This window comes from Balaenoptera borealis, assembly GCF_965194805.1.
Source record: "Balaenoptera borealis genome assembly, chromosome: 3".
NCBI lineage: Eukaryota > Metazoa > Chordata > Mammalia > Artiodactyla > Balaenopteridae > Balaenoptera > Balaenoptera borealis.
Window position 1 is genome coordinate 141,601,339 of NC_138866.1, and position 12,100 is coordinate 141,613,438.

The 12,100-nt window shown below is 46.8% G+C and overlaps 1 protein-coding gene and 1 long non-coding RNA gene across 2 annotated transcripts in view; one reads left to right on the plus strand and one right to left on the minus strand.

Moving 5' to 3' along the window:
- The window catches only part of ST8SIA2 (ST8 alpha-N-acetyl-neuraminide alpha-2,8-sialyltransferase 2), an 87,438-nt gene extending 86,463 nt beyond the window's left edge, over positions 1-975 (minus strand). The window contains exon 1 of the mRNA XM_082388945.1: positions 717-975. Coding sequence (XP_082245071.1) covers positions 717-814 — 98 coding nt within the window. The 5' untranslated portion in view covers positions 815-975. The remainder of the gene's footprint in view (positions 1-716) is intronic.
- Positions 760-11,355, plus strand: LOC309627211. Its single transcript, XR_014243597.1, has 2 exons — positions 760-815; positions 5,777-11,355. It is a non-coding gene; the product is annotated as an uncharacterized lncRNA (long non-coding RNA).
- Positions 11,356-12,100: the final 745 nt, after the last annotated feature.

Below are 12,100 nucleotides of genomic sequence, written 5' to 3' on the forward strand. Positions count from 1 at the left end.
GCGCTGCGAGCGCACAGGAACCCGGGGGCCCAGGGGGAGCCGCGGAATTAGCTGAGCGTCCAAAGCCAGGTGAGGGTGGGGAAGGGATCTCAGCTAACCCCCGCGCGCTCCGCCTCTCGCGGTGTCAGCCCACACCCCTGTGCTGGGCTCCCGGGCCGGCGGGAGGCGCGTGTGCGTGTCTGTAGGTACTGGGGACACTCGCCTTCCCGGGAGCCCGTGAAGAGCCCCCGCCCTCCGCCCCGGCCCGGGGATCCCCTCCCCCAGCACAGAGATCCCCGCGCGCCCCCTGCCCACTTTGCTAAGGCGAGAAAGCGGCCGAGCAGGAGACAAAGAAACTCCTGCCTCCTCCACTCTCGGCCCCTCCGCCCGCCCCAGACACTCCCGGGCGCCCTCCCTCGACCCCGGCGACAACGCGCGCGGACAAGCAGAGAAAGGGAGGCAGGGTGGGCGAGTCCGCTTCCCGACGCGGACCAGCTGGAGGCTGGCAGTGCTCCCTGCCCGGGGACTCCCAGTGGCAGCCGCGCCCCCACCCTCCGACCCCCAAACAGTCCCGGGCTCCCGGCACAGCCACCCCCGGCCAAAATCGTCCCCCGGCTCTCCAGCGGAGCGACAGGGGGGCGCGGCGCACACAAAGCGGGCGTGAGGGAGGATGCGGAGCACCAGGGTGGTAAGAGATCCCGCCAGGGCTCGGCACGGGCCCAGGCGCAGCTATTTACCCGATTTCTTCTTCGATCTCCGAGATGTCTGCGAAGATGAGGAAGACCACGAGCAGCGTGAGCGCAGCCAGCATCCAGCTCCGGAACTGCAGCTGCATGGTGGGTTCGCGCCCACCGGGACCCGCGCGGGCCGGCGCGAGGAGCTGGGGCTGGAGGGCGCAGCGGCAGGCGCCGGAGCCTCCGCGCACGGCGCCCAGCGGGGCAGACACCCTGCGCTCCGGGCGAGTCCGGGCCGGCGGCGGCGGCGGCGGAGACAGCGGCAGACAAGGGTGGCTCAGGCGCGGCGAGCCGGCTCGCTCCCTCTCAGCTCCCGTCCGCCCCTCCTCTCTACTCTCCTCCCCTCCCTTCCCCCGCCCCGCGCGGGGCTCCGCGCGCAGTTTGACAGCTTCGCTCAGCTCCTCTGCCCTCCTCCTCCCACCCCAGTCAACTCCAGTGTCCAGCCTCCCGCCTTTGCTTCTCCCGCCTGGCTTCTTTCAGCTCCCGAGGGCGCTGGGATGTGGCCGGAGCCTGCCACTCCCCGCTTAAGGAGGCTGGGCTCGGGGCACCGCGTCCGTCCGCGTACAGAGCTGAGCCCAGGGAAGAGCGCGCACCGCCCGGCGTACCCCGCCGGCTGGCAAACGCCCTCCCTCGCTCGCTCTTTGTCCAGCGCCCTCGGTTTCTCACAAAGTTTTCCTGACACAAAGACCAACACCTGGGGACAGCCCCCAGCGCGCGGCGAGGAGGCCGTTTCAACCAGGCAGATGTTTCAACAGTTGACGAATTAGGAGGGGTAGTGGAGGAAGGGGAGGGGAGAAGAAATATCCAGGACAGGCCAACTTCGGCAGAGATGCAGACCGCAATTTGTGGGCGAGGTGCTCGACCGCCGAGAAACCACCGCCTCCAGGCGGTCATCTTGGTCTCCATTGATAGACCCAAGGAGACCGGGTCCAGAGAGTCCCCTGAGTTGACTGAGCTCTTGCAGCCTTGGCTAGAACCCTGGTTCCTGCTGGAGAGGCTGCTCTACCCACAATGGCAGACCCAGTGCTCGCCCTGCCTGGGCCCTCGCGGTGCTAATTCTGAGCTGGGCTTCGTCTTACCAGCTCTTGCCCTCTCCTGGCAAAATCAATAATCCCCGCCCCCCTCCCCCCTCCCCCCTCCCCCCCCCGCCCCGGAGTCCTATCTTGATCTAAAGGTCTGCTAGAAAATATGGCTCCCACAAGGGGTAATGCCCCCCGTGCTGAATATTTTATGCTTCCCCAACCTTAGACAGCTTAACTTAAATTACATTTTGCACCAACCATTAGCCTGGGGTGGGAAGGGCCCCATTAAGTTTTACTGGAATTAGATAATTACCCAAATTTTCTTTTTCTTGCACTAATTGTAACAATCCTGAAATCAGGAAACTTCCCAGAAATGATAAGCTGGTTATGAAAGTGAGAAGCTATATGGAATGTCCTCTCTGGAAAGCCCTGGTGAATGAGTGGGAGAGGCAGATTGGCTGTGCCCCCGGGGCCACCCATACAGAGCCAGGTCCCAGAGGGGCTTGGAGAGGAGCTGGCAGTGTCTGAGCCCCTTCAGAAGAACCCTGGGTTGGTAAGAGGTCCTTTTTGATTTCCCCTCCAAAGCATGAGCTGTGCCCTGCCTCTTTGCCTTCTTCTGCCTCTTCGTATGTAGGAGTTGTATTTGTTATCATTTTGCCTTGTTTTTCTGAGATGAATGGTTGGGATTGTGGGATAGGGAGAGGACAGAACAGGATACAGCTGTTACGCTGCTTAACATTTCAATCGCTCATCCATTCACTCCATTACTTGGCAGTATTTATTGAGCACCTACTCTGTGCCAGGCTCTGTACTAGGGGCTAGAGATAGCATAAGAAGAGAGAGGCACACGTTTCCTGCCCTCTAGTGGTTCATGGTTCACCAGGAAGACAGACCTGGAAATTTGTCTTTGTGGTAGGGGCTGTGAGCTACAATACAGCTGTGGCCTCTTGAATAGCTTGTAATTGATTAATAAGATCACCCGCAAAAGCAAGAAGAAACTGGCTGGCCTCTCTCTCCCCGGCTCTCTGCTTCTCTACCAACTACACTCTTACTATGCAGAACATCTTGGAGAGATTGCCACAATCCTAAATTTATCCCAGGTCAGGTAAACGTCACTGCTATAAGCACTGCTACAATAGAGTCTATTTCCACTTCCTATTAGGTGACCCACGTTATCATCCCAGCCTTGGAGGCTTCCTTCTTTGGACTCACTTGAGGAGTCATTATGAGTGGCCAGGAGGAGTAGAAACTTGGTGAATAGTTCCATCCCTTATAGAGAGATCCTTGTAACCAGACCCAAAGAGCAACATCCCTCAAGTACATCTGCTGGGAAATAGCACTAGCTTTGTAACGTGAGCGCGGTCCTTGCACTGAGAGTCATTGAGATGGGATTTTACTCGGAGAATAATAGGGAACCCTTGTGATAGTTGATTGTAGAATGCTGTCCCTAAGCACTTGGGCTTGAGTCTGTGTGGGCCAGCTACTTTTACAGTGATCTGTGTACATTCACCGCCCCTTGCGGCTGTCTCCAAAAACTGAGTTTGTTCCTGGGATCTGGAAAGAGGAAAAATGATTGGATCAAAAGTGTCACGTCTGCTGATGCTGGGTAAACTGCCGTGTGGGCGCACGCTTGGCTTGGCCATCCTGACCCCCTCCTCTCCTTCTGACCCCTCTGTTTAAGTGTGACTTTTTCCTGCCTTGGTTTGTCCAAGAAACTGGAAGGTCCCACAGTAACCATTTCTTTAAGCTAAGTCATTGAATGTTTGGGTTAAAATACAGGAGTTTATGGGAGTGGCGGCAAATGAAAAGTCACTACCACCCATTAACATTTTAGCTCAAATTAATAGAGTCTATTAGCTATTCCGGCACCTCATCAGGCCCCGGGAAGTGGGTATTAATGGGGGAAAGAGGAGCAGGAAGCACTGCAGAGCCCTGAAGGGGCCCAGTCGAGTCACACCCAGTCATGGGGCGGTCCCTCCTCATCCCTGACACTGGCTAAGGGCGTGCTTCCCCTTCCAGGGGCCACCTTCAGGAGTGGGGACTGCCACCCAGAGCTGAAATTCGGAGAAACCCAAAATTGCATGTACCATTTACACATCTAACTAAACTCCCCCCACCTCTCACCCCCAGATATATAGACTTTTCACCAGAACTATTTCTTAGGTGGTAACGAAGAATCCTTTTGACAATCCTTTCACATGGGCACCACCTTCTTCATTTTATACTGGAGGAAACTGAGGCTCAAAAGAGGCTAAACTGCCCAAGATGTTTCACCTGGCAGAGAGGAAATTTTAATTCACTAGGCCTCCCCTGGGCCTCAGCAACTTCTGGGATCAGATTGCCAAGGCCCGCTCCAGCACTCCAGGCAGTTCTAAATGGATTTGTAAGCTACCATTGCCTTTGATTCTTACTGTATCTTCTTAGTTCTGGGATGTCAGCATTCAAGGAACAAATTTATCTTCACTCCCTGCACACCCTTCATCATTGGAGAGACCATGATCATAAATCTCAATTTTTGCCTTTCCACATGAAAGAGCCTAGGCCTTTCAGTCAATCCAAATTTGTTTTAAAAACTCAATAATAAATAATAATTTTCTCATTCAAAACTCTTACCTGGTAGCTAACACCCTTGAACTCTCTCCGAGAGAGAGAGAATTTTGACATTTTTAACATTTTAGAATGTTAAAAACCTGCAAAGTGGTAATGACCTGACTTTTTCATCATCTCTGAAGCAGAAGCTATGAACAGCTATCGGCAGGACACGGTGGGTTGGGGGGTGTAAAGAAGTAGAATATCATAGTTGGAACAGACTAATAGGCTGTTGTGTTTCTGCACCTCCAATAGCTGAGAGAACCTGCCTTCCTTTCTGAAATTTACTCTAAATTTGAATGTTCTCAGAAATGCAACTTTTCACCCTTCAAAATCAGAATCGAGCCATAACAAGGAAAAGTAAACGGGCACATTTGCATTCCATCTGTAGCTTTTGTAAGTGGTAAAATTGTATATTAGCCAAAGAAAGGAAGGAAATATATCCAGGCAATTGCTGTAAATGTTTCTGGGATTATCAGGAGGAGATCTTGGAAGGGACTTGGGAATGTGCTCCCCAGGGAATTGAAGGTGTTAGCAGAGAGTGGGGAAATGGTTCATTTTTCCTGGGATTCTTCTAACCCTTCAGACGGTATTAAAGGTGGTTTGAACCAAAGCATGAAGTCAGGTACCAGATGGCAAAGATAAACCTAAAAGAATGTCCTCACTTTGCTGTACATCTGAAACTAGCACAACTTTGTAAATCAACTATACTTCAATAAAAAAGGGTTTAACCAAAAAAAAAAAAAAAAAGGAATCATACAATTAAAAAAAAAAAGCATCCATGATACCAGTCCTTTGTCAGATACACATATTAAAAATACTTTCTTACAGTCCAAAAAAAAAAAAAAGGAATGTCCTTTCTCTATTCTGACCAGTGCTTCAGCGAAATTATCACTGCGATCCTGGAATCAGCTTTCTCTGAGTCAGCTCGCCCAACTTTGCTCAGCGTCCAGCATGAACCCCTCACTTGCCACCACCCCTTGAGGCATCTGAGGAAGCTGGCCTGAGCCGGCCATCCCTGGCACTCAGTCCTGTGTCTCTTCTTTTAACCTCAGTCTGGATCATGGACCTCCATATTTTCAGAGCTGGAAGAGTGGGTAGAGACAGCTCCTGGCCACTCATTTACTTAAGTGTTGCTGCATCACCTATCATGTGTCTGGAACTCTGCCAGAGGGCTGGGATGTAGTGGGGATCTGTAGGCACAGTTTCTGCTCTTCTGCAGCTTGGAGTCCTGGGGGATTTTACAGATGGAAAACCCTGGGACCCAGAGACCAAAAGACTTGACCACAGCCCCACTGCTAATTTCAGAACTGAGAACAGAATTCAGCTCTCCTGTCTTCTAGTTGAGTTCAGTGCTAGCTCTCCTGCACATACCAATTTTATTTAGTTTTTCATGACATTTCAGTGAGATTGTAAATTCTCAAGGGGTGTGGACCTCTATTTCTCTTCTAGTCCCATGTTATCCACTGTGGTAGAAACTAACTCAATACCTGTCCCAGCCATGGCCAATCTCAAGCCCCAACCATCACCTCACTGAAGGCAACATTGAGAAGAGTTGATATAGTATTTCTACCATGTACAGACCATACATGAAATAATCTCAAAAACATAGGTAAGGGACTTCCCTGGTGGCACAGTGGTTAAGAATCCGCCTGCCATTACAGGGGATACGGGTTCAATCCCTGGTCCAGGAAGATCCCACATGCCACGGAGCAACTAAGTGCATGCGCCACAACTACTGAGCCTGTGCTCTAGAGCCCGCAAGCCACAACTACTGAAGCCCGCGTGCCTAGAGCCCATGCTCCACAACAAGAGAAGCCACTGCAATAAGTAGCTCGTGCACTGCAATGACGAGGAGCCCCCGCTTGCCACAACTAGAGAAAGCCCACGTGTAGCAACGATGACCCAATGAAGCCAAAATAATAATAATAATAAATAAATAAAAATTTAAAAAAAAAGAACATAGGTAAAATGTAGAAAATAAAATTAAGAAGTGATGCATTCTGAGTATGTATTTCCTTTAATATAATTTATTTATAATGTATTAATGTAAGTTTATATACTTTAATGTTTAATGACAGCCCTGTTTAACAATCAGGCATTTCCAGCACAACACTGGTGACCAGTGGCAACAGGAAGTTGCCACAGTCACATCATCGTGGTGAGCAGGTTTGGTGAAATACCATTTCTAAAGTAGACTCCAGATGGGATAGTCTCCAAAGCCATGGCAGCGTTCATCAGAATATCCACCTGCTGGGATCTTAGCACAAAACACTGGTTAAAGGGGAGTGCCCCTTGGCCCCAAGTGGGTTTCTTGTACAATGTCCCTTTAGGACTCCTCTTCTACTTCTCCTCAAATGTATTATTTGTGGTTGTACATCTTTTTTTCCCAGTTCCCCAAGTCAGGTTTGATAAAGCAGATTGGGAAAGTTGCAGAAGGATCAAGAGACCAGTGGTTTTATGAGTGTATTAGTTTGGATTAAGTTTAGCTGCAAGCAACAGTAAACACAAAATGCCAAAAAACAAGTTTTTGTTTGTTTGTTTTTCTCATGTGTGAGTCTCTAAGCACATAGCCAGGGCTGGTTTGGCCATGGGGTCCCCAGGGTCCTTAGGGACTCAGGTCCTTCCAACTTTCATCTCTCTCATCCCTACAGTGAGGCCCTTTCCTTGTGACCCATCACATCAAAGTTCTAAGCAATAGCATGGAGGAAGAGACAAAGGCAAAAAGAAAGTTCTTGAAACTGGCCACATGGTACTTCTGCTTCTGCCCCTTTATCCTGAATACTGTCATGTGGCCATGCCTAGCTGCAAGAGAAGCATGAACAAATCTTTATTCTGGCCTTCTATGGGCTCCGCTAAGAAGTCTATCATGGAAGAAGGGAAGGAGAGATGTGGGGGACATCTCTGGCAGGCTCTCCCACAGTGGGGATGGAAAAGACCACAGCAGGCTTTTTCTCTCCCACCTCCAGCTCTGCGCACAAACCCTCATTAGGCCTGCCTTCAGATGACTGTGTGAAGCAAGGACTTGCTGGAAGTTGCTGACCAGAAATAAGCATGTGTGTGGGTAGCAGAGCTGTTTCTGTAGCTGAGTTTCATGTTGTTGCATTTTCTGTTTCTTAGCACCCTATTTTCCTACCTTTATTTCATTGTTATCACCCTAGGAGGCAGTGTAGTGGTTTGTATTAAGAAAGTATTTTGATTCTAATGCTTTGACATCTGGATCCTTGCTGACCCTGGAGAGACAGACTACCCTGCCCAGGGTAGTCAGTTCCTAGAGACAGTAAAGGATTTGCCTGGAATTGTGTCTTTCATGTGCAAGCCAAACAATCCAGGGTCCACACCCCAACCACCTCTTTATGGGGCTCTCAGTCCGGGCCACTATCCCCTTGTCCTAAATACCCTAAGGCCAGTACCAGGTACCTAGAGACAGCCCCTATGCCCCTGAGCCCACTGAAATTATGCAAACCAGCCAATCCTAAGCCTGTTTATCCTGCCTCACCTGTTCCTTTCCATGGAAACCACAATAAAGGCTCTTGCCCACATTTTTCCCCCACATATTCTGCTTTCTGACTGACCCTGGTGCTTCCCCTGGTGGTCCTGCACGGCATGTCGTGCTCCCTCCTCTTGGAACTGTGAGTAACAAACTATCCTTTCGATGGTCTCCTGATCCATTTGCCTCACTGTAGCTGAATAATAACACCTACATTTAGAAACAGAGCAGTGCCCCTCAAACTATTTATGGTGCAGGACCAGCATTTTTATTAGGTTTTAAATTGCTCATTGATTGCAGACCAGGGCATGTCCTTCTGCATGACTAGTATGCAGTTCACACCATGGGCTACTCACTGTGGGTGTCAGGCCTCCCCAAACCCTCTTCATCTAGGGGAGCCCTTAATCACACACAGAGATGTTGCAAATGTGAAATTGTTATAAAAGTTTCTAAATGTTTGTCTTTACTTTCTGTACTTATCTCAGCAGGGATCAGTAACATACAGTTCACACACCAGTACTGGTCCGTGGACCACACTTTGAGTAGTTCTGGTTTAGAGTTGATTTCCAGATCATACAGATCACTGTGCAGAACTTAGCTTCTTGTGTGATCTTGATTCAAGTTTCAGTCTCCTAAATGTTAAGTGAGGAAAATAAAAATACTCAACTCACAAATTTCAGTGAGAATGAACTAAGATAATGTATCTAAAGTATATGGAATTCTAGCATAAAGTAAATGCTCATCACATATGGACTTTCATTTATTATTTAGGATAATGCAAAAATAGAAAGGATATATATATAAAATGTGAGCAGTGGTTATTGCTGGATGGTGAAACTTGGGTTGATCTGTATTTTTCTACATACTTTTCTCTGTTTTATAAATTTTCTACAATGATCATAAATGACTCTGTAATCAAGAAAAATGTCATTAAAATTTGTCATGCCTATTTTCTCTGCACTGAATTTTTTTTTCTCCCAAAGTTTAATATTCTTTCTCAATAACCCAATATAAACACACATATTAAGAAAATTGGTTTTGCAAACAATTTCCAATCTTTCGTTGATGTTTTGTAAACATCTACCTAGTATTCATATTGCAATTTCCAATGAAGGAAAGCACAGCCTACAAAACCTTGCCCCACTCATGTTGGGAGCCTTGGAGATTCTTCCCTCTCATATACTTTTCATCTGATATCACTGATCATCACTTAACCTGGATTTCTCTGTTGGTTGTTCTACATCTCAGCCCAGCTCCAGCTTCTGGAGCAAAGGGGCGATTCAGAGAGCCACATGCAGGGAGAGGAGACAGTGGCTTAACACCCACATGGTGCCCCAAATCTTGCAACTCCCAGGGGCTGAGGGGGCCTCTTCCCCTCTGCCCCACCATTGCTCAAATTTTGCTGACCATGGTTTCATGTTGGCAACAATACTGACAATCTGTTAAAATGAAGGGTGAGGGTGAAAGAAACATGAAGTTCATAAAGACATCCTTTCTTTTCAAATCTTCACAAATAAAGTTCTTGGCCAGGCCTTCAAGGCATCCTATGGTGCACAGCTCTCTTTGAGAAGAATAATCCTCACTTTAAATGCAGTTAGGTGACCACTACACATCTTGAAATATCCTCTTTTTTGCTGGGAGGAAATTTATTGAGATGAAAAAGAAAGCAGTAATTTAAGTTTCCCCAGACAACATATTTTTTTTTAGAAATTTATTAAATCCAAATTGTCTCACACTCTTCCAAACTCTAAAAGGGTATTATTACTACTCAACATTTATTACAGTGAACATTTTTTTGGAAAGACTATCTTTACCACCAAGTAGAGTTGCATGTTTTTATGTTACAAATATTCTTCATAGTACATTGGAATCCCACATGCAATTGAAGCTTAGACTAAAAGTTTACATACAGGGAGATAATTTTGACAATTCTGAATGATTATGGAGATTTGTAGCCGTGTACCTGCCTTTACATCAGCATATTATTGGTGATAGCTATGATTTACTTGCTTCCAAGTCCTTAGTCAGTAATAGAACCCCAGCTATAATTGTGATCCAGTGAAGAAATAAAGTCCATTTCTTAGGGTTCTGGAAATTCACTGAGATGACAGATGAGAGCTGGGTCACTCTTTTGGTCCGAAAGCTGTTTAGTAAATTTTCCTGAGTGGCCCTGGGAGCCGCCTCTAGCCATCTGACATCAATGGGAGGTAGATTGGGCATGTAACAGTCACCCTGGTGAGCACTTAAATTGCTCACATACTGAGTCAGAGAAATGCCACAAGATTTTCCCACTATAGCAGCGCATGGGTCCGGGAGAGATTAGGAAGGCCAGTTTACTCTTTCAGTTTTCTTCCAAAAGGAAAAAAACTGGGGTCTCAGATCCAGAAGGGCCCCATTGTGGGTTATTTTACCTCTGTAAGTGCCCATAAGGTCCTCGGCCAAACTCTTTCACATCCACTGATTCAGCTGTTTGTGTGGATTGTGCTTCTAGAGCTTACAGGGAAGGTCAGGAAGAAAGAGAGACCCAGTGACAGCTGGAGAACTTGGAAGACTTTCTTTACAATGTCCTTCCTTTCCCCTTTCCCTCTGTCTGAATAATCCCCGTTTGGACCATTTGATGAGTTTTGTAATTCTTTTTTTTTTTTTGGTGTATAGTTGATTTACAATGTTGTGTTAGTTTTAGGTGTACAGCAAAATGAATCTGTTATACATATACATACATCCACTCTTTTTTAGATTCTTTTCCTATACAGGCCATTACAGAGTACTGAGCAGAGTTCCCTGTGCTATACAGTAGGTCCTTATTAGTTATCTGTTTTAGATATAGTAGTGTGTGTATGTGTCAATCCCAATCTTCCAATTTATCCCTCCCCTCCCCATACCCCCCAGTAACCATAAGTTTATTCTCTACATCTGTAACTCTATTTCTTATTTTGTAGTTTTCAAGATATAAGTGAGTTCCTTTGGCCTTTTATAACAACCACCCCCCCTCACATTCTCAGCACTGTCATCCTATTTTCTACTTGAATTGGTAACTTCTTAGCTTTTATGTGTTTTATAAACCTTTTGTTTTTTTCCCTATAGTTCAGCTCATTTCAAAGTATACTACTTTCCTGTGGTTCCAGGCCTAGCAAAGGGGATGACATCTTCTCCTCCTCTTCCTTACCATGTCTGTGTGCCAGCCGCTGGGAGGGGCAGATGTCCTTCATGCAGGATGAGTGCCCCAGGATCAGACCACAGCTGGCCTCTGGCAGAGGTGTGCCACTGCAAAGGGAGAAAACAAAAGCAAAGCTGCATTCATTTCAAGCTCCATTAGGGGCATGCGTCGGGAAAGGAAATCAATGGGAAAGATGAAGCTGGCAAGAAGAGAACTTATTTTCCTTCGTTTCTAGAATGGACTTGACCACAAATAACGACAAAGCAGAAATCACTAAGCAGCATCTATTTTTAAAAATAGGGAAATTTAAAAATCACATCCCAGAAACATTTTGTTGTTATTTCTAAAGCATAGCTAAAAAAAAAAAAAAAAAAAGAAGATAAATACTAAAAAGATTACTGCCATTTGGTTCTTTTTTCCTTCACATGGCAAAATACTAGCTGGGACTCAGGACAAAAGTGCACAGCTAGCCATTGTGAGATTGTGAGAGGGAGACTCTTTGAATGAAGCAGGAATTGTCGTTCCAAGGTCGCTGCAGCCGTTTGAAAGGATAAACTCTTAAGCATCAATAATATTGATGATTCATCGTTATTTGCTAGATAATAGAAAACCATTTTACAGTTTTGCTTTCAGAAGCCGGTAAAGAGAGGGCTTCCATAGGGAGGGGTTTACCACTCAAAAGTCATCCTCATTCACTGACAAAATAAAATATAAAAGGTATTTTCAAAGAAGATGTGGATAGGAATATAGTTTTGGATGTTTGTAAACTAGTCCCTGCAGAATCAATCCTTACTCTGCATTCATACAACTTGTGAATTTATGGCCGTTCCACAAAAGGAGGAAATTTTTTCTATCAGTCATTTGATTTCTTTTATGCAGTCAGTCCTGGATGCTTTCATTTCCATTCATTTGATAAGCTTCTCCCCCTAACTGCTTTTGTTGTCCTGCTGTAATAGCTGAGGGCAACCACCAGGTGGCACTGTGCAAGATGTGCGGTGGGGTGGGGGTCGGGCCTACCCAGAATGAAGTGGTATCCCTGGGCTGAGCCAGTGCCAGGAAAGTACTGGACCACGAAGTGTCGAAAGGGAAATTGAGAGAATGGGAGTATAGCGAGGATACAATCACCTAA